This window comes from Drosophila virilis, chromosome 2 (genome assembly GCF_030788295.1).
Source record: "Drosophila virilis strain 15010-1051.87 chromosome 2, Dvir_AGI_RSII-ME, whole genome shotgun sequence".
Classification (NCBI taxonomy): Eukaryota; Metazoa; Arthropoda; class Insecta; order Diptera; family Drosophilidae; genus Drosophila; species Drosophila virilis.
In genome coordinates, this window is record NC_091544.1 from 7,471,152 (window position 1) to 7,498,592 (window position 27,441).

Sequence of the window (27,441 nt, forward strand, 5' to 3'; positions counted from 1 at the left end):
GGCAAAGGGGAGGGGTACGCCTCGCATCGCTATTGTCGTGTGCCCTTTGCACTTGATTCAAAATTTCAAAGGGCCAAGCGTAATAATTGAAAAAATATATGAAAATAAGCTCAAAACTAAGTTTACACATTATTGTTCTTGTTAAATTGTGTTTGCCGCCGGCACAGCTGCTTGGCAATACGCTACTCCCTCACCCCCCTCAGCTAGCAAGCGTTGCTCATATAATGCCAATGCTCGAATCGGTTCCAATTACTTGGATAACACAACTGAAAATCGCCCAATGTCAAGAAGTAAGTAGAGTGCGTGTTAATTAGAGCCTTCACTTAACACAAGCAACAGACACGCACGTGTGTATATAGAAATAAACCGTTAACAACTTATATATGGTAACACGCACCTCCAGCCAGCTGGCAGAGTGCATGAAAGAGTATTCATTTGCCTGATATAGGCTGATAAGCGCACTTTAATCAGCTAAAAGCTCTCTAATTACTTATCTGTTTTATCTGTGTGCTGTTAACACTAGAGTTGAGGCCATAGCCCTTATCCGGCCAGGGTTGCCACCTGTAAATTGAACCCCTTAACATGCCCAGCCTTTGCTTTTATTTTAATGGGCATCAAGGAAACGAGCTAACACGGGGCACAGGAAATACTGTGAAAGCTCCGTCAAAGCCGGAAGCCAAGTCTATTTTCCTATTATCCTCTGCAAAAGCTGCTTCCATTGCGAATAAGAAATATTAATCATATTTGTACTTGGGAATGTATTTTCCTGTTTTCTGTCCAATCAGAGGAGCTTCCACTGTACAAGTGCCTGTGTCCTGGCTCGTGCCAGGACGCACGAAGGACACGAATGAGCCGCCCGTCAGCTGACACAATCAGCTGCCGGCGGTCGCACGCATTGACATTCTGATTGCCTAACGACCTGCTGGAATGGAAGTTGTGTGCCGTGTCGTGTCTCAGCCAAAATTGTAGTTCATTTAATACAACGAATCGCATGCAGTTCATGCTTTTCATAGGCATTGTTAACGCAATCATTTGGCCCCGCCTGCACACAATAATATAGATACTTACGTGTTTCTAGTCTTTGTGCGCGATGCTCTTTTATTTATAATTATCCATGTTATTTTTTTAGTCTCTGGCTATTTTTATAACAGCGCCATGCGCCATTCACGTGAATTATCACGGCCGGACAATGCGGCGTATACGTAATGTGGCTATTAGTCATTGCAATCGTGCAACGCTGCACGTGCTGGCAATAGCTTACTATATATATACATACATATTTATTTATTTATTATTTTTTTTAATGTATAACAAGTTTTTTATGAAACTGTTTTAGCATTGGGTCAATGCTCAAGGTCAATGCTGACTTTAAAAGCGCATTATTTCGAGAGCTATTTAATACAATGATTGCTCGCAAATTATATTATAACATTTCAGTTCGAGATTATATTTATTTTATAATTATATGTAATTCGCAAACAACTTTAATCTGTGGAGGCTACATTTTTCTTATTTCCAAATAAATAAATAAATGCTCATGATTGAAAAACAGTATCTCCGTTTATCATAAAGCTGTTTCCTTCTATGAATAACTTCTCCGTTTTTTAAGATATATTCTCCAAACAGCTATTAACTTGAATCTTATCAACATTTGATAACTATATCAAACAGCTCTATTAGAAGAAACGATCAAATACAGATATGGATAATACTTCTGGGCCGCCAGATATCTTAACTCAGCAATTACGAGCTTCACTAATTAGCACGGCTCTTCTTAGTGCAAGCGTTCGCTGTGTATTAAATATTAATAATGTATTAATTATTTATTACAATTACTTTCTAGTTTCCACACATATTTCACTGGCACTTGTGAGAACTTGCGACCTTGCCCTTAAAATAAAAGCACAAACGGCGCCTGCCCTTTTATATTGTCTATTTCTAAATATAGTTCTTGTCAGTGTGCCTCAGTGCCCGGTAACTCGATGCTTGAGCTGTTATTTCAGCTGCGTTCAGCTTTCAAGTAATAAATAGAAGTTTCCCAGTCTAGAAGCTGTTGTGCGGCGCAAAGCTTTGGCATCGCTTGGATTTATTGCATAAAAACTGCACCCAGGAAAGCTTTGTCATATGGCAGCCGGGGCATAAACTGCAACTATTTCCTGCTTCAGCTAAATGTGTGTTTCCAGGGGCTCCACAGGTGGCTGTTGTTCTCTGTTCACACACACGCTGCAATGGCTTTGATTGTGTTGGAAATTTTGCACCCTATAAGTAAACAAATTCTAAAGCTCATCCACATTGTTGTTGTGCACCATGAAATGCAGTCTAATGAAAATACATATACGAGTACAAATTATAACAGTAATTCACATAAAAATAATAAGTAGAAGTGTACTTGTTGGGAGTGCACGACTAGAAGATACCCTCAATCCAATTATTACACACAAACAAGCCTTTCTATAAATACCTGACTGGGCTGCTTCTGTCAGAGATCTGAATGCCCTTCGGTGCTTGTTGTCCGATCTTTATAGCACATAGTGAAAACAGGGTGCCGCAGATTTACTCGGCTTTCTACGCTGAACAAGAATATATATGTACTCCATTGATTCTGGAGAGCCTCTTTTTGCCTGTTTGCACAAGCCAATTATACCCTTTTTAAGCAATGATTAAAGGGTATAATACTAACAAACACAAATGCATTAGGGTAAGCCCCAGTCGAATGGCGCTGCCTGTTTGCAGCCGCAGCCGCAGTCGACGTCGGCGCTGCGTCAAAATATTACTGGGAAAAGCTTTTTGCCAGTGCCTTAGATTTTGATTCAGAACGGAAAAGTGAGGCGTCGCAAACGCACGACTCAACTGGCCAGAGAAACGCAAATCGCGCGCTCACATTGATAAATTCGAACAAATTTCATATACATAATTAATAAAATATATAGTATAGATGAAATATATGAATAATATATGTGCCGTGGCAGAGCATTCGGAAAATTCATAGCTAACAGTGGACCCGTAAGCCCATTGCCAATAACAGCAGCAACAACTTTTGCACTCGCGGCAACAGTTGGCCAGTTGAGCGCGCGGTGTAAACAAAACTCGCCAATAAATTAGCTAAGCTACGCGATATCGCAGCAACCGATAGGAAAACAAATGTAAAAGATTCCGGCAGCCTAATTGGAATATATAACTATAATTTCCGTGGAAAATCTACGTTCAAGTGATTTGCTTACAAGTGTTTCGAAAGACTTTTCTTCCAATTTCCATTGTGTTCATTTAATTTAAAATATGGAAGAGGTAATATACAAATTCTGAAACATAAATATGACATGCATAAAGTATTGTATAATAATAGATACAATGTTTTATTCAAGTCTCGCAGATAAATCGCGCAAATAATTGCTTTTTTGTTATTTTATTTGGCTTGCAGTCACACTTCTCTAATTGAAATAAAAATTAATATAAAAAATACTCTTTATTAGTTTAGCAACAGCTGGCAGCGAACTATCATATGTTTTGTCTTATACAACAGATAAAAGTATATATATAAAAATAAACCAAGCCTCGAGTCAATTAAATATACAAATTGCTTTACTTTTAATAGAAAAACGATTAGATTATTGACCTACGGATTTGTATATATAATATATAACTTATCAATTTTCAGGCATTAAAAACTGTGAGATAAAATATTAAAAGTGTTTTATCAATCAAGGAAATATCTTAAATGTTCCGAAAGCTTTGACAGACAACTGCGAGTGCCTGTCAATATTATGAATTCGCATAGGCACTCTTTTGTATATGTAAAGAAAAGAGACGCAGCCAAATTATAAATGAAAATTCACATACATATGATCTATAAGAAAAAAGCTTGACGGCATATCATATGTTCATTTGACGGCCGTCTCTCTGTCTCCATTCTAATGTCAAATGACAGCAAAATCACCTTCAAGCAAAAGCTGAATTATCTCAACACTATCTCAATTTTCACTGGAGGCATTTTTAGGTTGTGTTTTTATTTGTTTTATTTGTAACTCATGTATGTGCCGTTTTATTTATTTATAAAAAACGGGGTCTTAAAATGCGTAAGCTGAATATCAGAGAGTCGGAATCATGTTCTAACATGTGCGGCCCAATTCTCGCAGTAACTCTGTCTATTTCTCTGCTCGATTTTCTTTTCTCCGTGCAAAATTTCTCTCAATACATAACTCTCTCTTGGTTTATTTCCACTGTTGTGCTCAGTATATTTTCGCGTAATCGTCAATTAGCTGTCTGACCGACCTTGCGTATACGTAATCAGACATTCAGACATGAAAATATACTCGCATTCATACTAATTGTATTAACTGTTACTGAATTACTGCCAAATTCGAAGCTGCACAGTGAAAGCAATTAATAAGGTATCTTCAGTTAACATGAAGCTTAACATGCGCCTTAACATGAGTGTTAACATGAACCGTAACATGAACCCTAACATAAACCTTAACTTGCACCCTGACTTCGATTAAAGAAAATCATTTTAGTTCAGTGAAAGTTAACTATACTTTAACATGTTTATGTAAGTTTAGTTGTAGATTAAAGTTAACATAAGCTTTAGCATTAATCCTAAGCTGAACTTTGACTTTATTATGCCCTACATTCAACTTAAGATGATTTAGTCTATTTAATTTGCACAAGCCTAGCAAACTTTTTGTTACCATTTTGGTACTGCTGCATGTTGCAACTCGAGTTTTGCCGCTAGTCTGGACTGTGGCAGGTGGCGTTAATGAACAGACGGTTTGACCTTGACAGGAATTGCACAACTTTTGCAATGTTTTTTGGTTGTCAGGTGCTCACAATTTGCATAGAGACGCGAATACATACACAAATAGTAATACGAAACGTGAGACAGTAACACGTGCCGCCTGCTGCAGGTGAGTCCCTCGTGCAGCCTCTGCCCGCCTCGACCGCCGAATTGGCAGCGCAACAGCCACAACCAGCAGGCAGCAACAGAAGCCTGCAGACAAACGACCTCATTATAGTTCTCAATAAAACAGACACAAGCAACAACAAACAGGCAAAAGCAGACGCGGCATGCAAATACTCGCCTTGCCACACGCGGCGTATGTGCAACATTTTCCGCCTTTTTGGCGCTGCATGCAAGAGCTTGCTCTCAAGTGTGTGTGTGTGTGTGTATATGTGTGTGTGTGTGTGTGTTTGTTCATCGTACTTAAAGTTCAGTGTGTGATTGTGTGGGTTTTTTGTGCTGGGCACAACAGCTGGAAATGAATTTCCTTTTGATTATTCAAGCGCTAAGCTCTCACATTTGATTATGTTGATGCTGATGCTTTTAGTAAGTGGATTATCCGGGACTTTGTGCGACTAGCCTAGGGAAGATGAAAATAGGTCCACAAGTGCTCGGTGGCTTGCTTTTTTTCTGCATACGATATTTATAATTTCTTTGCGATATATCATTAATTTTATAATGCCACAAAATTAGCTCAGTATGTGACACATTTAATTATACAATTGATGTGCGCTCAGGTAGCGCATAAGCTGACAAATAACTAAAATTAATTACGAAACTATTTTTGTCCAGATTGATATATATTCATAGAATAAAACCGAAGCACATTACATCAAGTGCGCCCCTGCACAAATAATCAAACAGCTGATAAGCCCTGAAATCAATACAGTACTCAAATAAATGGATTTTCTGTTGACTTCAGAGCAATAAATTGTTTTTGTTATTGTTTAACGCTGCATATACATGCAAATGTTGTCTTGCCATGTAAACATTGCTCTCTGAGTGCGAGAGAATCGCATGATAATTGTATTACGTCAATGGATTTATTGATAAATGTAACCAGCCGACTTTAAAGCAAAGTCGGACTTGTTGACGGAATTGCTTGCAACAGCTTTGACCCCCGTTGGCCGTAAAAAAGAAAGAAAAAAATAAATAAAGAACAAAACGAATAATAATAAACATAAAAGTGTTAATATTTATGGGTTTTGCCCTTGCAAATTTGAAAATTGTTTGCAAACAAACCATAAAAATTGCCTTGTTTATGATGTCAACGAGTGAGCGAAATTGCCAAAGAGCAGACTCAATAAGAGCGACAAATTTAAGAGCACCCGATCAAAGCTAGCTCCCTTTTTAAGCAAACGATAAAAAGAAACCAAGCAGAGAGAATTGGCGCGCACTCTCAACAAGTTTTTTTTTTTTTTTTTTCTGCCATAGAATAGAATGTGAGCGAGGCAATTTGGGCAGTCACAGTTGGGCAACGGGCTCGATTCAGTTCAGTTTGGATCGGTCACAAGTTGATGAGCTAATTAATGCCAGCATACGCTTGGGCATTAAGAACAAACACTAGTGTTGAAAAATAATTACAAATATCAACAAAATGCCAATTACCGCGACTGTGAGTTAACTTTTACAGAGAGCAGACACTCACACACACATACACACGGTGATTGTGCATATATGACACGTGTTGCTTCTGCTTGCCATTTGAAAAGAGAGAGCGAGAGAGTGAATTTGAGTATTTGTCGTGTGTGTGTGTGTGTGTGTGTGTGAGTGTGTTTGTGGCTGTGTGCGCTTTTTGATCTCTTTATCTCTTTCGGTTTTTTTTTGCAGACTCCCTCGCTGCTGAAACGCGCCGGCACTGATAAACTGCGCGAAGTCTTCCTGAAGTACGCCTCACTGCAAAAGGATGGCGAGCAATACATGACCAGCGAGGATTTTGTCCGCAAGTTTCTCGGCCTGTTCACAGAGACAGCGTTCAATGATGTAAGTGGCAACAACAACAACAACAACAACAACAACATTGTGTGAAACAAAAGCCGTGTCATAGACAACAGCGCATCGTTCGTTGGGTCATTGCAAGGTTATAGACAGTTGCTGTGTGATAAGCAGTCAACGGCAACAACAATGCGGTCCAGCTGTTATCAGCTATCAGCATTGATGCGATAACGTTCACCTGTGCAAGAGGAACCAGACAAATCTGTGCGCCATTTATCCCAAAGAGAATGAGAACTGATTCATAGTGCACTCGTTCCGCACTCGCAATCACTTGTCAACCTCGTGCTAAATTGTCTGTCGACGTCACAGCATTTAAATTGGCGGCGGCTCGTTATCAATTGTTTGGCTGGTCGCTGCTAAAAGAATTGATTTCCAGGTGCGGCTAGGCCGAAGTCTGCGGATTGTACTTTTCCTTACATACGAATTTGTGATAAAGTCTTTTTATAGCTAATCACCAATTAGGCAACGGTCAAATGGGCTCGATTAAACATTGAACCTTGTTTTTCCAGGAATCGGTGCGTCTGCTTGCCGGCATTGCGGATACGAGCAAAGATGGCCTCATATCATTCTCGGAGTTTCAGGCATTCGAGGGCTTGCTCTGCGCCCCCGATGCCCTCTACAGAACTGCCTTCCAGCTGTTTGACCGCCAGGGCAATGGCTCAGTTTCATATGGTTAATATTATCATATATACACGAGCTGTTAACGTGATTAACTAACTGGTTTTATTTCTGCTCTCTCAGCTGATTTCGCTGATGTCGTACAAAAGACGGAACTGCACTCAAAGATACCTTTTAGCTTGGATGGCACATTTATCAAGCGTTACTTTGGTGAGGTAAGTCAATGGACCATTTCATCGTTAATTTAAATACAAATTTAAGCGATTTGATATTCTTTTACTGTAGAAGAAGCAACGACTTATCAACTATGCTGAATTTACGCAACTGCTGCACGATTTTCACGAGGAGCACGCAATGGAGGCATTCCGCAGCAAAGATCCAGCTGGCACTGGATTTATATCCCCCCTAGATTTTCAGGATATTATTGTTAAGGTTAAGCGGCATTTACTCACGGCCGATGTCAAGGATAACTTGGTGGCGGTAAGTGCACAGCAACTGATCTAGACATATTTATTGGCATATGCCTAAGGCTATTTACAATTTCATAGGTCACTGAGGGTCACAGAGTTAGCTTTCCGTATTTCATAGCATTTACCTCGCTGCTCAACAACATGGAACTGATCAAGCAGGTCTATCTGCATGCCACCAAGGGCAGTCGCACCGAGATGGTCACCAAGGATGAGCTGCTCTATGCGGCGCAGACCATGAGCCAGATAACGCCACTGGAAATTGACATATTGTTTCAGTTGACCGGCGCTGTGAATCAGCCGGGGTAAGTGCCCTAGGCCATAAATCCTTCATAGATTCCTTCAACAACAACAAGAACAGCGCAAACATTTCCATTGCTCAGCAACATTCTGAGGTCACAACAAAGTCACAATCCTTGTGTTTGTCTCTCCGTGTGTATTAACTGTTGGAATTTTGTATATTTTTCTCTCTCTCTCTTTCTCTTTCCCTGCTCTCGCTTTTGCACTCATAACAAACCAAATTGCATACCAAATTGTTGACTTAATTGTATTTATCACAATGTTTGTAGCTGGTGGAAACGCAAAACGATTTCTCCAAGTAGGCAAGTGTTGTTGTCCTTACAAAAAAAAAAAAAAAAAATACACCTTATTTTTGACATGGTATTCCCAATCCTTACAACAAAAAAAAAAAGATACCAAAATTCCCGATCGCCATGCATCAGCCCTTCGGTGTGTTTTCGTTTTAGATAGTTATGTGTGGGTATCTTCGCATCCCGAACCTTCGACTAACCACATGCCCAAATCGTTTGTTTTAACAGCCGCATCGACTACAGCGATCTGAGCAACATTGCGCCCGAGCATTATACGAAGCATATTACTCACCGCCTGGCCGAGATCAAGGCTGTCGACAGTCCCAATGACAGATCGGCCTTAATTCAAATGCTGGAGGCCACCTATCGCTTTACCCTGGCCTCCTTTGCTGGCGGTAAGTCAATAGCTTCTCAGATCCTCTAACTCTGGTAACTCAACTATGCACTCTCTTCTTTAGCTACTGGCGCCACGGTTGTCTATCCCATTGATCTTGTCAAGACACGCATGCAGAATCAACGCACTGGCTCCATGATTGGTGAGATTGCATATAGAAACTCCTGGGACTGTTTCAAGAAGGTAAGCCATTAAACTGAATGGTAGACCAGATGGCAAGCAATGTTTTTTTCTGCGCCAGGTCATTCGCCACGAAGGCATCCTTGGTCTTTATCGCGGCCTGCTGCCCCAGCTAATGGGCGTCGCTCCTGAGAAGGCCATCAAGCTGACGGTCAACGACTTTGTCCGCGACAATTTGACAGACAAGCGTGGCAACATTCCCGTCTGGGCCGAGGTGGTTGCCGGCGGCTGTGGTGGTTGTGCACAGGTCATCTTTACCAATCCGCTGGAGATTGTCAAGATTCGGCTACAGGTGGCTGGCGAAATCGCCGGTGGATCCAAAATAAGTGCCTTGTCCGTTGTTCGCGAGCTGGGCTTCCTTGGACTGTATAAGGGCGCACGGGCGTGTCTGCTGCGCGATGTGAACTTCTCGGCCATTTACTTTCCGACCTATGCGCACACCAAGGCGGCGCTGGCCGACAAGGATGGTTACAACCATCCGCTATCGCTGCTGGCCGCTGGCGCCATTGCCGGCGTGCCCGCTGCTTCGCTGGTGACGCCCGCCGATGTGATCAAGACGCGTCTGCAGGTCGCTGCTCGCACGGGACAGACCACATACACGGGCGTTTGGGATGCCACCAAGAAGATTATGGCCGAGGAGGGCCCGCGTGCCTTCTGGAAGGGCACAGCCGGTGAGTAGCCAATAAGCAACCAGTCTCTGTTGCCCACTTTATCTCCGCATCTCTCTTGCTTAGCTCGCGTCTGCCGCTCTTCGCCACAATTTGGTGTCACATTGGTTACCTACGAGCTGCTGCAGCGTCTCTTCTACGTGGACTTTGGCGGCAATCAGCCCAAGGGCTCCCAAGGCACCAAACCCGGTCTGCCACTGACCGGCACACTGAGCGGCCTGCAGCCCAAGCCCGATCACATTGGCGGCTACCATGCGGCCGTGCCGCTGCTGACGGGCATCGAGTCCAAATTTGGACTCTATCTGCCTCGTTTTGGGCGTGGCGCTGCCGCTTCTGCCACGGCGGGTACCGCGACGGGCTCATGATTATATTGGCGGCATCGCCTGCCATGCACAAGCTAGTTGGTCAGTTGTAGCCACAGAAATATATATATATATATATATATATGTATATGTATAGCCAGAAAGTTAATGTCGGTTTAGATCAGTTATAGAGTATATGTCTATTTTTTGCTAGTATGCGTTTATACCTATACAACTACAATCAGTCGAGGATGCATCTGGTCTATGCTAGAGTAATCTTTTCTAACCATCAACAGGTTTTAAAGCCAACTTTTGAAACATATATAAAATAGAAATTTACATGTATGTATATATGAAACTATAGCAGACATTTATGGCACACAATTGAAAGCAACTGTTTTATCTGCACAGGAAACGAGCATATATTTATATATAATAGAAAAAGATACTGTAACTGTTTTTTGTAAAACATTTTTAACTAGATGCATAGTTTAAAGTTTAAAGCGTAACGTAACGAAAACAAAAAAGGAAATCACTGAACGTCTACTTTTTGCACTCAATCAACTATTTAAGCGTAAAATCTTTTTATTTTAGTACGAATTTGTTCAACAGTTATAAAGCAAAAATGCAATGAATTACCTCTTAGCTAATAAATGTAAAACTGAATATAATTAATATATGTACAAAAATTGAAACAACAAACTAGATTCCCACGGAAGGACATTGTGAAATGGATATTTACTTGAAAAACACACAGTAACAATTCTGAGGCTGTAGAATTCAGACTATAGAATTCTCCTAATACTGCCGCTGCTCAATCCCCTCCCGTTAACCTCAGACCTTGTCTGAGAAGCCTGATTTGGCCAAGTTAACCTAAGCCCAGAAGACATTCAAACCTCTTTGGCTAATTCATAGGTACACAATATCCATCCAATAACTAGAAAGTAAATAGCTGAAAATAGCTCAACCTTTTCTCATAACTTTTACCGCCGTATCGTACTGGCAAGTAACGCGACTGCCCTTCGATCAGTCCAGTGAAGCGCTTTAATCATGCCTAACTGCAACTGTTAACAGGCATGCGGCTCGTATGCGATTAGAATACGCTGGCATTTGATCAAAAGCGTTGACAAGGTAATTTGATGTCTAACCAGGTGGTTTTCAGGTCATACACGACAATAAATTCAGTTTCGGATTCAACAGTTTTATGACAATGTGGTTTACTGGGCTTGGAGTCCCGCCCACTGGACTGCCGCTGACCGCTGACCGCTGACCATGACCGTCAAAAACCAATTGGAAACGATGTCTGACCGTTAGCCATTTAATTCTGCACGCAATGCGTTGGAGTCTCTCTCTAATGACTGGTTGCACGAGCCAAATGCGTTTCCATTCAGTGACCAGCTCTGGCGGCACATAAAAAGCTGCAGTCGAGCGTCCAAGCAGCCGCAGTTTCATTCCGAGCCTTGACGCGAACACTTCTAGAGCCGCACACAATATGCAAGTGAAATTTGTGAAAAGCGTTTGCCTTTTGGCACTCTGCCTGCTGATGCAGCTTGTGGCAGGCAATGCGGCAACGGTCCATCCGACGCAAACTCAAACGGATACGCGCGTCTCATGGATAGCCCAGCTGCTGCAGCTGCGCCAACAGCTGGGCGATTGCTATCGCTCGGGCACGGGTCTGTGGGCTTGCTTCCGCGCGCGCAGCCTGCAAATCTTCGAGGACATCATGGCGGATGTCATACCGCTGTATGAGGGCGTGCGCCTCATGGCCGCACCAAATGCGACAAATGGCCATGCCCGAGCGGCAGCCGATGAGCGCAAGGATCTCAAGCACTTGACGTGGTTTGATCAGCTGGCTGTTAGCCTGGCCAAGGGTCTGACCACGCACACGCTGCAAATCAATCTGGCCAAGCTCACGGAGCGCTATCTGAGCAACGGTAGGTGGTTTCACCATGGCCATGGATATTAATTCCTTGAATATTTTTGGGCTTAATTGTCTCCAGATGCGTCGCAGAGCAAAGCAGATGCGGTGGGCAGCGCCCGACTACGTCGACATCGTTTCAACATGATTATCACCATGATGTTCGGTGTGACAGCTCTGGGCGCCGTGCTGGTGCCCATGGGCTTCCAAATGCTGTCTATTGTCAGTGGCAAGGCGTTGTTATTGGCCAAAATGGCTTTGCTGCTGGCCTCCATCAATGGACTGAAGCGGGTTAGCTAAAACTGAGTTTAATATACTAAAAGAGCTTTTAAATTAAATCCAATGCATTTTCTTTCACAGGTGGCCAATACAGGACTCCATTATGGCTTGTATCATGTGCCCGGCGAACATCTGGGCGGCTACTACGATCGCGGCGACTTGAATCATCCGCGCAATGTGCCCATACCCATGGGCCTGGCGCCGTCCCTGGACGTCAGCTTGAAGTAGCAGAAAGGATGCGAGAGAGAGTGCAAGAAATCTCCAGTCAATAATTGTAGTTTTAGATAGTTCAAATAAAAGTAGTTTTCTTTTTAAGTGATGTTCGACACAAAGCTTTTCAGCTTTTCATTTTTGAAAATGGCGCTGCTGCAGTTTCCAGAAAGTTGCCAGGTCTGGTTGCAAGCTTAAAAGAGCTTTACCCCAGACGCTTTCCGTGAGTTGAGTTTTCCATTTAACGGTCCATTTTTAAATTAATACAGGCAAAATGCGCAAAGAAAATTAGAAGAAAAGAAATTAGCAAAATGAAAATAGTTTAGAAACTGTCGAATATTTTCCAGCATACAGAATGCTTCAAGGACAAGTTTTCTTATCTTATCGAAAGTTCGGTGCTTGATGAGAACTTTCAAATGTTGCGCACTGCATGCCACGCAAGTGGCTGTGAGCAGGACGAGTTGAGCGGGGGGGGAGGGGGGCTGGCTGGCACAGTGTGAGCATGTGGTGGCAGCACGAGCCAGGACTATAAAAGGAAATGCGCCGCTGATAAGGAGCAACATTCTGTCGTCGGTTGCGGCAGCTTTGACGTCTCGTTTTGGTCAGCGAACGGAAGTCGCGCACCGCAGTCCGTTTCCAGAGCGTTACGCTTTATATATCCTTTGTATCCTTAGTGTCGCGTGTAACGGTTTTTGGTGCCATTCAAAACGCGTTCAGTTTCAATCTCGGTCCAAGTGCGAATTACGTGACCGTCCTTCGTCCCATTCTCATCAATTTTGCGCTCTAATCAAATTATTGCTTGCGTGCTACCATTCCATTCGCCGCAAATAATTTGAATCAGCTTAAATTTAAAAATCAAACCGCACAACTGGGACTTAAGATTTTGGCGGCCGCGCGAATCAAATTCTTTAACACCGTCGGTTAATTAAAAGTCCCTGACAGACCCAAACGCCGACGGAATGAAGCTCGTGGTTTATGTCTATGTGTCCATGATTGTGCTGGGCGTTCAGGTAAGTGGGTGAAGGTGTTTGCAAATGCTGCTGGGGTGGGGGTAAGGTAACGCGCTTGTAATTCGATTTCGATCAACAAGTTGACTATGACTTTGACTTCAAATTCAGCTCTTGTCTTACAATCAGTTGAATTCATTTCGCTCTGTCTGGGGGATTTGCTGCAGGACGTTTGATAGGCCTCGGCCTTGTCGACATTTTATGAGCAAACTTTTTGAAACCTTTGGCTCTTTGTTAGTTGTTTCATCTTGCTTCATGTATTGACATCATGTATTGCAGACTGTTTTCATTAGTCTCAAATTATATGAATTATATGTCCAAACTTGGTTTGACTCAAATAACATTTGCTTCCAAATCAATTTTATGTTTCATTGCACGATGGGCTGTCATTGTTCGACTTTTGCCAGAGAACAATCACAAATTATAAAAACTAAAGCCATATTAAGGAGTTTTTTTTAAAGGCAACTAAATTGGTAATGACAACTCAACTCTTTAATTAGAAGGCGTTTTCAACAACAGCATTATTTGTTATATATCTAATAGCTATCCCAATAATACTGTACAGATACATAAATTCTAAAAGAATAATAATATTAATACTTTTCACACAAATCATGTTTTGATGTGCTATTCCCCTTCAGGTCTTTGTGTGTACTTATTATCCGAAGCCTTATATAAGAATTGCTAATTTATAAGTATATTCTATACTTATAGAAAATGATACATAATCCAATGTATATACAAAGTATTGCCTGAATTTACATCAAGTTTCCTAATACAAATGCTACCAAAGCCCGGCCAAGAAACTGTTCTCCTTGCTTATAATAGACCCTATATAAAAAACTGTTTGTAAGGGCCAGCAATCTAAATTTCTTACTGTAGTTACCTTATGTAATGGAGGTGCACACCAGCTTTCGATTCATATATCAATTATACAAAATAAAGACAATATTTGAATTTGATAAACACATTTAAAAATGCATTTTTTGAAACATATGATAACAGCATTTGAATTTTCCATTTCTTTGTTTTCCAATTTATTATGTTGGCCTTTTCTTTGTTCTTAAACAAAATTTAATAACAATTATAATCATTGGCAATTGTTACTGAAGTTGAATCAGCGACTGCATGCTTATAAGTTCGACGCTTAAAGCAAATTTTTTGTCTGGCTGAGTTGTGTTATTTAATAAAATAATCTGTAATACAGTCTTGAGGCTGTGCATCGATAAATCAGAACAAAGCCTTGATCAGCATGAATCAATTCTAATGTAAGACCTAATAAATGTCAATTTGTGCATTGGTCGGAAGGACTTCAAGCTACGCATTGCAAATGAGTTGCACCTTTGACTATTAAACTATCAATAATATCATTTGCAATGTTTGCTTAGGTGCGACATTTCCCTTTCTGCTATTGCCAGCTACTAAAATAACAATATGCTCGTTGACAATAGCCAATTGGCCCGCAGCAAGCTTGTGTAGAGTCAGTGTCAGTAAAGAGAAGAAATGTACATTTTTCAGCTGCAATTTAGCTGTGTTAAAGGCAAGTCAAACCGCTGCCGCTGGGGGGGCCACTGCAACCGTGTAGGAAAAGTGGGCGGAAAATCAACAGTGCAGCAACAAGGGGAAATGACCAGGAAGGGTGCAAGCTTGTGAACGCCGCACTGCAAATGATGGCCATTCATTGTGTCCAGCCAGCCTGCATCCACGTTCTTTGCTATTGTAGTCAAGCTGGTCACTCACTCAATCGTCAGCCGGACATGGGCTGCACCCACTCCTGACTTGGGCTGCACTTGATGCTCGCTTAATGCTGCATGTTAACAGCATCAGCAACACTTTGAGCCCTTTACGGGCAGTTTAACCGCACTGAGAGAAAGTTGGACTCGGACTTGCCAATGCTAGACTAGAATCAACAGCTGGCTCTGGCCCTGTGTATGAGTGTGTGTGTGTGTGACATTTGATGTGCCCGTGTGTACGAAGCCAATTAAAATAAAGTGTTGCCAAGTCAAAGCCCTAATTGATAAATAACATTTGCAGCAAAAGCATACCAGCAACACCTGGATATATGCCCGCATGCGGGCATCGTGTCATTGTCATTTCTTTTAATAAGTGTGCACACAAACTTCCTTAATTACCGCTTATTTGTCATTGTCCTCTCGGCCAAACGTGTGTCAAAGTATTTTCGGCCATATTGTTGCCGTTGGCAGGAGCCGAACTTTTAATCGACATCAATTTGTTAGCCGTGTCGGTGCCAGCAACAGAAGCTGCCCCAACACCCAATAAATTCAATATCTTAGTCTTGTGTAGAAGCAGCTGGTTACATTTCCCACGCACATTTATGCCAAAAACTCGATGCTCTCACATGAAATGTGACGCGTGGCGTGCGCACTTTGCATAAAATCCATTGCAGCATGTTCAATAAATTTCGAACGGAGGTCTGCGGCAAGGTTATGTGTGCGACTAATTTCCGGCAAAGTAATAGATTTCTTCGCATATGCAAGCCGACACTAAAAACACTGCGGAAAATGCTGCAGGAAACTGTGATGGAGCCGCAACACGACAAGCCATTTGACTGTGCGTCAGCCCCCTGACATGACATAAAGTTAATGAAGTTCCTTTTTCTGGGGCAACGACAATTTCAAAATGGAAACGGGCCAAGTAATTCCAGGAGTGCCCTCTGCAGTAATTAGCTGCTTGCAACCTACGCACATATTTATGCAACACACAACCAGGCTGCATTTGGGCTGCGGTTGCATTTAAATGCGTGCAGAGGCGTTATCTGCTTCGCGGTTGATTTAACTTTTGCGCGAATTAATTAAATATTTTTTATGTGCGTCAGCGGCGGCAGCTTAAGCCAATAAAACACTTAGCCAATGAGGCGTATGGGTAATAAAATTAATTTAAATATGCTTAAAAAAAGGTTTTCCATTTATATTAAATCCGACAATTGCGAAGAGTATGCAAGTTCACAATCTGATAATTTATTAATACGATTCGGAGAATAAATAATAATGCAGCTGACATGGCTGAGCGAGTAAATGAATTCAATTGGGTTTATAATTTGTATAATTGTATAAAATGATTTATTACAATTTATAATCATTATTAAATCAGTATTTTGTTTGCGAACATTATATTTATTATATACTTTTATTACATACTAATAAAAGTAGAATATACATTATTATTATTGATGCATAAAGTATAATGCATTTTAATATAGCCAAGCCATTATTGGACTTAAGGAAATCAAAGGGCCGAAATACGCTTAATATATATTGCTTTTTATATATTATAATATATGATAATATGTAACATTAACATTTACATACACTCCCACAAAAATTCTATCAGAGAGACAAACAACGGAAGCGGGTTAAAGTAGGAATAAAGTGAAATGTAGAGGCACGCATAGAGTGAGAGTCTAATACTTAAATTCATGAGAAGCGCATAGTGAGGCCCAGCCGGAAGTATAGTTTTTTCGCGTTGGCTATAAGAGAAAATGCATGCATATATTTATACAACCATTCATACGCTCAAATAGTTGTAAATAGATACATACATATGTACATGTCCTTTTCTTTTTTTTTCCCCGTGCCAAGGACTTTGCAAAGTTGGTGAAACACGTATTCAACTTATGCTTACAGCTTGATTAAACGAAACTTGTACATCCAAATTTAATTTTCACAAAGTTTTGTGAAAATTGCTTGAAACTGATGAGCAAAAAAGTTGATTGCAACTATTTGCCTATTTTCTTTCAATTATGGTTTAGGCGTTTTATCGTTGAAGCATTACTAATAGTCCTTTATGGACAGCGGATTAGTAAATATGCATATTTACAAATATTGCCGAGAACGAAGCAAATTTTCATTTAATATTTGATGAGCCTGAAAAGCCTGTCGAATAAGAAAAAATTGCTTTATGGTAATAAGACCGTCGCCTGTTGCTGGCCAGACCCTTTTAAGGCCAGGGCCCACCAGCTGTCTCATAATAAATAAATGATACGCTTTCACTATGGGAATTGTTATGTTTGAGACGGAGTGTAAATATTTGAAAAAACTGACGGCTTAGCGCGAAAATCTTTGGCTTTGCCGGTGAAAAATAAATATTTGAAAGGGATGCCGAATACCTTTTGAAGCATTTCCGCTACGTACTTAGTTCGTGTAGGTGTCAAGTTGCTGTTGTTGTTGCCGCAGCTGCCGTTGGTGGCATTTTAATTAAGTCATAATATTTAAGGCATGCCGTTTGCTGATACAGACTTTGCAGACCTGCATGACACGAATATTTTATTCAATTAGAGCGCGTTCACTTAAATCAAAAACTTTGGCTACAGAGCGCGTATTTATAGCAAGTCGCAGTGTGTCAGAAAATAAAGTGCCAATAAATTATTTGACATGAACTTCATGTGCATGGTAAATTCATGAATGTATTCACGTGGATTTGCCTGCTCCAAGAGCTGTGCGCATAAGTCGGAAATAATTTTAAAGCGAGCAGTAAAAAAAAAAAACAGAGACATTTTTTCTAAGCTTTGATTGGACATAAATGTGTGTGTGCGGGTGTGTGCGAGTGTGTCTCTGGTATGCAGATATTGATGTCGTTGACAACCAATAATACTTTTATGAGTAACCCTGACCAGCTGCCGCCAGCCAAAAGCACTAACAAGCGCCCAACTTTAACAATAGAATCCTGTGACAGGATTCAGTTTGGGCAGCTGTTGTCCTGCAGTTGTTGTCCCTGGTACATCATATTCCATTCAACGAGAATATTATTATGCAAATGAGTTGGCGTCGAGTGTTTTCAAAGGGATCGTATTTATCATTTATTTACTGACTGTCATCAGTTTTGACGAATGCTGCGTATTGCTAAACAACCTTACGATTGACTTTTCAATTCGCTTCTGCGCCCATCCAATATTAATGACGTCACTGGGGCCCAAACAAATTGTGTGTAGATGGGTGTGCTAATGCTGCTTATGTGTCGGGAAGTGTGGTGCAGCTTAAAGTTGGGCCCACAAAGCCGCCACTAATTGACAGTTTCATAAGCATAAGACTCACCATGCCACCAGCTCGTTATAGACCAAAATCGTGTCGGCTTTTTCGAGTGTTGCGCAAACAATTCGCCAAACTTGGCCGAAAATACAATTATTTTTTCTCAACGTCCTGCGAATCCTCATTTATCAATTCCAACGTCGTTCTTAGGGCTGTTGGCCAGCCCCAAACAATTTCAATTAGCGCCCAGAATAAAACCTTTTATCAATCAGGGTAGTAACAAAAAATTGTTAGAAATAAGTAAAAGTAATACCCGAAAATAAAACATAAATAAACAAAACAAGAGGGCTCTAGTCGGCAGTGCCAGACCAGGCGATACCCTGAAGCCATCTCAGTTCTCTATAAAGACACATTCTCTGCCTATATTATTCTTGAAACTGCATTGTCAAGTCTGGTACGTCTAGCCCTGAAACCTAGGAGATTTAAAATATTGATTTTTATCGATTGCTTGGAAACGGGACAAGTTTTCGATCATCGACAATAAGCTCAGTCTGTAGCTCTTTTAGTTTTTGATATCCTTCATACGGACAGACAGACGAACATGGCTAGATCGAATCGAATATTGATGCTGATCAAGAATATATATACTGAACGGGGATTATTCCTACTGCCTGTTACATGCATTTGCTCGAACACATTATACCCTTTTTACCCAATTTCAATGAGTTCAGGGTATAAAAAGAAAACAAAAAACTGTGCTTGGCTAGGATATGACTGACCTGTATTGAGCAGTTGCCTCCACAGAGTTCAATTGTTTTCTGTGAAATTACAAAAGCTAAAAGAAAAACAAATTTTACGCAAAATAATTATTCAATGCAGGGTATTGACACATTCGCCAAAGAGAAAATCATAAGTCGCTTGATTTGTTTTTTTTTTTTTGACCCCCAGCATAGTCAAAGTTTTTTGATTTAGGCTGCCGCTTGTGGCTATTTATAAAGTTTTGAGTTTTTCAGTCTAAAAATATGCGATGCTTAGAATTCAAGACGAATAGGCACTCAAGTGTTCCATGGTCGCAGCCAAGTTCAGCGGCAGCTGCAAGTTATGTGCCGTGTGTGGTTGCTGAATGGCTCATCTGGTGGATCGGTGTTTAATTTAAAGTGTGGATTGTCCGGCAGCTGCATTGTGCTTAAGGCCGCCGTTGACCTGCACGTTCCGTTGCTCTGCTGACCAGGGGTCACACAGCGGGCCACTGTTAGCATCTGAGCCGAGTACAAAGCGAAACTAAGTTTTTTTTTGGTGTCAACGCTGCTGCGCTTGTGGTATTTGTTGCTTGGTGAAAAGCTGCTATTAGCTCGCCAGCCCGCTGATTTTATCGTAGTTAGAGTTTGGCTTTTGTCAACAGCATTTGTGGCGCGTTTTCAATGCGTATCTTTTGTAGCGCCTGAATGACAGCCGCCGTCAAAACGACCATTCAAAAAAGCCCTCACTTTACTTTTTCTTTCACACTTTTAATCTTTTTCACAGGCCTGGCCCACTGTGAAGCGCTCCTTTGAGCTATATCCAGCCGCGGCAATGCCCTACAACGAGCACAGGATTGCAGGTAAGATTACAGGGCACATAAATACAAACACGCATAAGTGAGAGAGGGGAAGTAGGGGTAGAAGTGCGCCAACAAATTGGTAGGTAAAAGTTTTAGTCAAGTGCTGTTGCCTGAGATGCACTTTAGCGGACGTCAAGAGTTTATACACTGCGCAAAAGAGTCGAGTTATTAAGGCACCAGGTCTTAAATTGCAAACCAATCAATCTAAATGGACTTAAACTAAGTCAAAATACAAGTCGCTCGATATAGATAAGATAAGATAATATTGTCAATATGCCGACTGACAACTCAATCCAGTCGATTTTTTCTAGACTTGGAATTTTCACATTCAATTGAAATTTGCAAATTTTTCCTTGTGTAGGGGTTAGAAAATGTTTACAGTTTGGCTAAATTGTCTTTTAAATTGCTTTTCCTCACAAGTTGTCAAGCGTTTTTTATTTTTATTTTTCAACCACTCCAACCGCATGATGTATGTGTAATTTATTTGCATAAGAGTTACAAAATTGATTGACCATAAAACGCATTTGGGCAAATGAAACAAAATTCCACTTCAGTTGAAATATTTAGGATTACACACTTGATGTGGCCATAGCAAATCTGTGAGCACTGCGAATAACCATTTAATTTGAATTGAAAGTCCAGTGAAAGGCAAGTTATTAAATTTGCCATAATAACTATTTTACCAACTGCTATCAAGGAAACTGAATGTAAATCTAGATGACAGCATCTATAAATATAACCGAGCTTTATTGGCCAACGGCCAGCGATTGGCAAGGCAACCGCAGCTGAGTCCTATTCCCTTTGTAGCCCAACAAATCTCAACTTTTGTATTTATTCGGTTTATTTATAATTGCTACTTTTTTGCGCCTTTTGCTGGGCAACTGACAAGTAAACAAGCAAAAACTGTAATTGCGTGATAATTTATTCATAGATTACATCATCCTTTGAGGTTTGCATTATGAACAAATTAATAAAGAGCAGCAATAATAATATGGTAATGCATACAGTCGGAAATACAAACGCCAAATTCAATTCTCATATGTTTTTGATGAGCTTGAGCTGGGAAAATATATATTGTAGGTCCTTTAAAATCATCAACTAGATTATGTCATCAGATACGTATTGACTTATTAGTATGTTATTTCATTACATTCATAGGTTTCACGTCTAGTTTTTAATTCGATATCAATATGAAATAAACCTGGTCGAAATAAAGTCCATACGTTCCTTAAATCTTCGTCATGCCCATAAATAGTTAATCTTTTAAACCTTTTTATATAAATGATTAGAATATTCATTGGAATTGTGATTTCGACAGTCCGTAATGACACCATCTAATGTCAATTAACGCAAATAAATGCATTAATGCATATAAATAATAATTGTAAATAAAACTTAAGTCGTTATTTATCAATTATGCATAATGTTGATTTAATTATTCGGCGCAGTCAATTGAATTAATGAAACGAACAAATTGTGACAACTTAATGCAATTAGGCAAAATAATAAACAATTAGGCGCCAAATGCCCAAAAAAAAACCCACGCGCACACACTTAAAACCCACATCCTCCACACGGCACTGGACTTGCACAGATACCCTTGCACATATAGGCACTGTAAAAACTGATATTAGCATGATGAACAGTAAATACCCTTTCGGAAGATTTGTATATCATCATCATATTATATAGGAGAGCGCTTAGGGAAATCTTAATTGCAATATTAAATTAAATAAGCACTTTATATGATTAATTTAGTTAACTTGGTTAAAATATAATTTTATAATATTTTACAATTTATTTCTTTGATATCTCAATTTTTTTTAATATTGACAGACAGTCAATAGTACATATAAATTGATCGCAGTTCTTTTATATGGTAATAAATAAGTATTATAATAATATAAATAAAATAAATCATATGCAAACAATTACATATATTTAATATTGCGATATCTTATAGATTAAGCTAGGGTATGTGAGAATTAAGTGGGAAGTAAATAAATAATCCGATCAAGCTTTTCCCTCATATAGCTTTCAAAACAGACGTGCATTAAAAACATCAGATACATTTATATATATATATATACCAGTTCAAAGACTTTCCTAAATGCAACTTGAAAAAACCTAATTACCCTACTGTTAGGGTATACAAATACAAAGTACTGTGTGCGCAGTAAGCGATTTTATGGCCATTCTGTTAGTTGCACACAAACTACACTCAGACGACACACACGTACACACACACACACACACATGCACGCCCACGTAGACAGACTCACACCCACGCACTCGTCAACAGTTGCGTGTGTGACAAGCATGCGAAAAAGTCGAAAGACAGACTATATAGTTTCATTGTTTTCGGCCAGGGATAACAGTCATAAAATGACAACGCAAAGCAGACCAAAAGGCATGCGTGTGTGTGGGGCTGTGGGGGTATGGGGGTGTGCTGTTGTGTGTGCGTTACCAAAATCGAGCTAATAATGCGCGCCATAAATCAGGCAACAGTAGCCATAGCCAGGGCCTTAAGTGGCATCAGCTGGACAGCCTGCAGGTCTGTGTGTATGATAAATTAATTGCTCGATGCCAGGCTACGAACTGGGTTCAAAACGTAACTGCAATTTGCATGTGTGTGTTTGAAAGCCAATTGGATTTTAATTATTGCTTGACCAGCCACCCACACACACACACACACACACACACACACAAACCATAAGCAAAACAAATTCTTGCAATTTACACAATTGGCCGAAATTGGTTTCATATGTCCAGCTGGCATTGCCCTGGGTGAGCACTAATCGAATTCGTTTGCTTTGCCATTGCAGATTGCATGCATGTTGCCTCGGAGCCAGGTGATTACATCTTCAAGAAGGCAGCGCCACCGCCGCCGTTCAATTTCAATAGAGATTCGGCGTTGCTCGAGCTGGATGCGGTCGCCGGCGACCAGTTGGAGGCAGCAGCTGCTGCCGCAGGGTCCGTTTGCGGTCTCTATGTGATTGGCGAACCAGACACGATTGTGGAAATAACCATGAAGCACTATGACGTCAATTGCGAGTCGGGCGGTCTAATGGCGGTGAGTGTACCAAGTGGCCAGTAAATTGCTGAGGCTACCACAAACAATAGTAATGCATTCACATGTATCATCCTGGTGCAGTTTGTGGATGGCTGGGAGCTGAATGGTGAATACTTTCCGGCAGTCAAGGACCATCATCGTGTGCTCGAGGATCGTGTATATGAGTTCTGCAACAACAACAAGCAATGGTACCACAACTCAGACATATATTCAGGCTTTTTTCAATAATCCTCTCCCTTGCAGGCCACGCTTCAGCAATAAGAAATTCTTCCGCTCCAGCCAGAATGCTGCACTGCTGCAGTACCGCATACCCGCACGTGGCTCGTTCGTGGCCAACGTGCGCTTCCACAAGATTACACAGCGTAAGTGCGAGAGAGAGAGAGAGAGAGAGAGAGATATGGAGCAAGATGTAGACTCATCTAATCCCCCTGTTAATATACCTGGTTTTCTTGGCAGCTTGCAACATACTTGTCCAGGACACCGCCGCCGTTTACAAGATGTCCAACTATGGACACGCCCGCAACTGCACTCTATCCGCACTTTTTCCGGCCGCCATCTCTCTAGGATCCCTGCGTATTGGCAGCAAGGCCGTGCGTGCCCAGGAGAAGGTCAACTATGATGTAAGTATTATGCGTCTTTGGTATTTGCTCTCATCGTGAGCACATCGTTCTTAGTGTCACCTGTTCGAGGATCGTTTAGAGATTGGCGGCTCCGCTGGCCTCGATACCACCGGCATGGAGCTGGCCAGTGACGTGTGCGGCGCCACCAACGAGCTGGGACCCGAGCAGGCTGTCTTCTGCGGCGTGACCAGTGTGCGCTTGGTGTCCACGGGCCGCTACCAGAACCAGGCAGCCGTCATCATACGCAAGGCCGACGAGCACGATCTGGACATTGCCACGCTGCTGTGTGCACTCTAAGCGGCCAACTTAATGGATGATAACAGGGACAAGTCCGGCACAATGATTACAATTTCATGTTTGTAAATATGTATGTGGTTGGATATGTATGTACAAAGGCAGCAGAAAAGACAACCCCAACCCATTCAGCTTGGACTCTATTGTAGCGCTTAATCCAATCCAAGCACAAAGTATTCACCCATGCCAAACTAAATAGCGAAAAAACCCCAACAAGAAATTTTATGTAATTATATGTGTATATCAAAAATTCTGAATGTTAAAAATACAAAGTGGTTTTTTTTGTTTTGTTTGTTGACGGGAGCTTTGTGCTCGCCAGCCATTGGCCACGGTTTATGGCGTAGTTTATGAACGCGCTGCTAATCGAACTAATTAATAACGATGTGCCATAAAAAAAAAGCAACAAAGATAGGGCAATGGCCAGCCACTGTTCAAAGATTAAAGATGGTTCAAATATCGCAACACACACACGAGACCCAACAGACTGCTGAAGCTGTAAGCCGCCAGTGCGGCGACACCATTGTCCTGCGGCTGCTCGGGATTCTCCTTGTCAAGCTGCAGACATAGAAAACATGGTGTTTGAGCCGAATGGCATTAAATAATCAAAGCCAGGACAACTTACAGTATCCTTGAGTATGGCCTGTAGCTCGCGACAGCGTTGTCTCTCCTTGTAGTTGCTGGTCGCCAGGCGGCACAGGGTGGTGTTCAGGCAGCTGTCGTCGCAGCCGGCAGCCAGTTTTGGATCCGCTTCGGTCATCTTGTAGCGCCAGAACTTGCGCAGAATATCCGGCTGGTTGGCCATTTTTACGAGCAGCTCGTCAATGCCAGCGGGACTTGTGTTCGCAGTAAACTGTTGTCCAAATTCGTACTCCTTGTGCCAAACGGGCGGCTCGTCGGGCTTGAGATTGGCCTCGGTCAGATTGAGTATATAGGTATGATGTTCAAGGACCTGCAATGTCTCCGGATGCAGCTCGTACACACGATAATTGGGATTCATGTAGGAGTAGCTCGTCAGACTGCCACCATTCCAGGAAACGGCCACAGCCAAACCCGTCTCAGTGTAGTGCACATTCATCTCATCCTTGTGCGTATGCCCATTGAAGATGCCCGTGATGACCTTGCTGAAGCGAGCCACTATGCGATTGTATTCCCTGGACCAGTCCGTCCAGCAGTCGCCATCGCCCGAGGGTATGTGTGTCAGCACATGCACATGTTCGCCGGCCTTTTCAGCAGCAAGCAGCGTGTCGTGGAACCACTGCAGCTGCTCCAGCACAATGGAACCGTTGTAGAAGAGCCACCAGTTATACAGATAGCAATCCATGCTGTTGAGCGCTACGATGCGATGGCCAGCCTTGGGCGAGTGCGTGTAGTAGCCACCACGGCGTACGGTTGCCTCAGCTTCGTTGGGCAACCACTTTTTCCATAGGCTCCAGACGTGCTCGTACAGCCAATCAACTCTCAGCGATTCGGGTATCTCATCGTTGCCAAAACTGAGAAGAATGCATGAAATGGAGCTGAAAGCAAAGAGACTCTTGGGCTACTTACACATTTGCTGGATGCGGCTCATGGTTGCCCAGACAGGGATAGACTGGAATTTCGGGAAAGTGAGTTGTGATCAAGGCATCGATCTCTGTTAGCATATCCATGTTGCCCTGCCTGGTGGTGGACCACACATTGTGTGGCGGCACATCACCCGTGTGATAGATCCAATCCAGCTTGTGATTCTCGCTAATGTGCTCGAAGGCATTCACGATCAGGTGCCTGGGCGTGTCGCAATTGCGATAGTCACTCCAATAGCCAGCACCAGTTGAGCTGGCATCAGCCGGCAGGGGATCCCGACAGCACATGGGCTCCGGACAGTCCGCCCAGCTGCCGCTCTTGTACTCCGGATCGTAGTGGATATCGGTTAAGTGGAGCACGTGATAATCATTGTCGCTGCGCTCGGGCAATGCAGAGTTCGATTCCGTGGGCATCTCGCCGACAATGGTCAAGTTAAGGCTGTATTCCGGCTGCTGCAGCTGGCATATTTTAATGGGCAGCATGCCGCAAATGCTCTGCGCCTCGGCAACTGTCTCATTGAAGATGTAATCGAGAATCGGCCAGTTCAGATCGAATAGTCCGGCGCATACCTCCGGTGTCTGAATGCTAAAGTAGTCGCAAATACTTAGCAATGTCTGCTTGGCATTCTCATCGCGATCGGGTCCAGTCAACTCGCCATTGGGCCCCGTAAAGGTGCGTCCAATCACGTTGACTGTGGCGCGGCAGAGTGTGCACGCAAAATACTGATCGGCTGCACTTAAATCCACAAGAGACTCGGTGAAAATATCCTTCTGGCTGTGTGCCGTGCGCAGCTCAGCGCCCAGCTGCTGCAATCTGGGTGATTCAAGGCCCGTTTTCAGGTACTTCACAAACTCTTGGCTAATCTCTTCCGCTACGCTGGCTGTGAATGAAAAGACATGTGTGGTGAATCTTGATATACCGCTGCCGCACTTCAACTTGTCCATGTGATGCGATAAGCCGTTGTTATTGAAGACTGCGCACCTGAAATGGCAGCTGTGAGCCGCTCCTCGGTGGTAAAGCTACTCGGTACACCGGGAAGCCTATGTGCCTGGCCGCTAGCCAGCAGAGAAGCCACGCCCAGCAGCAGTAGAGTCCGCTGGATATACATTGCGGTAGGGCAATATGGCTTAGACTAAAGTTTGGGTATGCGAACAAATCGTATTTATAGTCAACATTCTTATCAAGCGCTAGGCTATCGAATCGCTTCAAATGTTATTCGCGTAATATCATGATTGATACCATCAAACAAGAGATTTCTATAGTAATTGATAAGCAAGTGGCGTGGCTACACACTATTAGCTACTGCTTACACAGATAGTTAAAAAAATTACAGCATTAATTCTGTACTTCACAATATCTTAAAACCAATACTTGCCTTATTTAATTAGTTACTTAACCTAAGGGCTAAGAGTTTGACAACAATTTGGCCACTTCAAATTCTGATTTGACATCAGTTAACCTGATTATCATTCTGAAAGACAAGAATGTCTATCTACGGCAATGTGTAAGATTAAACTCCCTTGCAAATAAATTGGCTAAGAATCTATTTTATACTAAACCAAATAACACTGCCAAACCGCAACATTTGATCAATTGTTCCAAGAGCAGCTATTTGAAATAGTTGTGCCAATTTGGAAAAAACAAAATATACAGATATAGGTATATATTTTAAAAATGAGAAACTATGCGTGTGTGGATTATCGTTAATATTCACGTGCGAAAATGAATGTGCGCGATATGGTCTGACTTTGGCAATAAAATATCCATTAATACTTATAAAAGTTCTTGTTATATATGACATGAGCAACAGTTTATGGCTTTATTGGCTAATTTTCGCTAATATGATGCTTAGCCTAATCAGTTAACCCATAGTTTTAGCCCGGACACAGGCCCCACAGGTGCATTCT

At 41.9% G+C, this 27,441-nt stretch overlaps 4 protein-coding genes across 6 annotated transcripts; 3 read left to right on the plus strand and 1 right to left on the minus strand.

The window, feature by feature from the left end:
- Positions 1–142: 142 nt before the first annotated feature.
- Positions 143–10,659, plus strand: aralar1 (calcium-binding mitochondrial carrier protein aralar1). Of its 3 annotated transcripts, none has more exons than XM_032438943.2 (10): positions 143–290; positions 6,605–6,757; positions 7,279–7,441; positions 7,511–7,602; positions 7,673–7,867; positions 7,936–8,159; positions 8,673–8,839; positions 8,903–9,021; positions 9,080–9,689; positions 9,753–10,659. In XM_032438943.2, the coding sequence occupies exons 1-10, from the start codon at positions 225–227 to the stop codon at positions 10,049–10,051; spliced, it is 2,088 nt and encodes a 695-aa protein (XP_032294834.1). In that variant the 5' UTR covers positions 143–224; the 3' UTR covers positions 10,052–10,659. The 3 variants fall into 3 exon arrangements, with proteins under 3 accessions (XP_032294834.1, XP_032294835.1, XP_002054521.3); XM_032438944.2 differs by lacking the exon at positions 143–290 and adding an exon at positions 2,844–3,285; XM_002054485.4 differs by lacking the exon at positions 143–290 and adding an exon at positions 6,231–6,389.
- Positions 10,660–10,991: 332 nt separating this feature from the next.
- On the plus strand, positions 10,992–12,531 carry Osi23 (DUF1676 domain-containing protein Osi23). Its single transcript, XM_002054484.3, has 3 exons — positions 10,992–11,922; positions 11,989–12,197; positions 12,267–12,531. The coding sequence occupies exons 1-3, from the start codon at positions 11,481–11,483 to the stop codon at positions 12,411–12,413; spliced, it is 798 nt and encodes a 265-aa protein (XP_002054520.1). The 5' UTR covers positions 10,992–11,480; the 3' UTR covers positions 12,414–12,531.
- Positions 12,532–12,969: 438 nt separating this feature from the next.
- Positions 12,970–24,227, plus strand: LOC6629499 (corticotropin-releasing factor-binding protein). Its single transcript, XM_002054483.4, has 7 exons — positions 12,970–13,405; positions 19,912–19,987; positions 22,813–23,060; positions 23,142–23,248; positions 23,304–23,422; positions 23,517–23,680; positions 23,735–24,227. The coding sequence occupies exons 1-7, from the start codon at positions 13,355–13,357 to the stop codon at positions 23,975–23,977; spliced, it is 1,008 nt and encodes a 335-aa protein (XP_002054519.1). The 5' UTR covers positions 12,970–13,354; the 3' UTR covers positions 23,978–24,227.
- Positions 24,195–26,674, minus strand: LOC6629498 (sphingomyelin phosphodiesterase). Its single transcript, XM_002054482.4, has 4 exons — positions 26,516–26,674; positions 25,520–26,414; positions 24,597–25,464; positions 24,195–24,529 (listed from the first exon to the last, which is right to left on the minus strand). The coding sequence occupies exons 1-4, from the start codon at positions 26,640–26,642 to the stop codon at positions 24,413–24,415; spliced, it is 2,007 nt and encodes a 668-aa protein (XP_002054518.1). The 5' UTR covers positions 26,643–26,674; the 3' UTR covers positions 24,195–24,412.
- Positions 26,675–27,441: the final 767 nt, after the last annotated feature.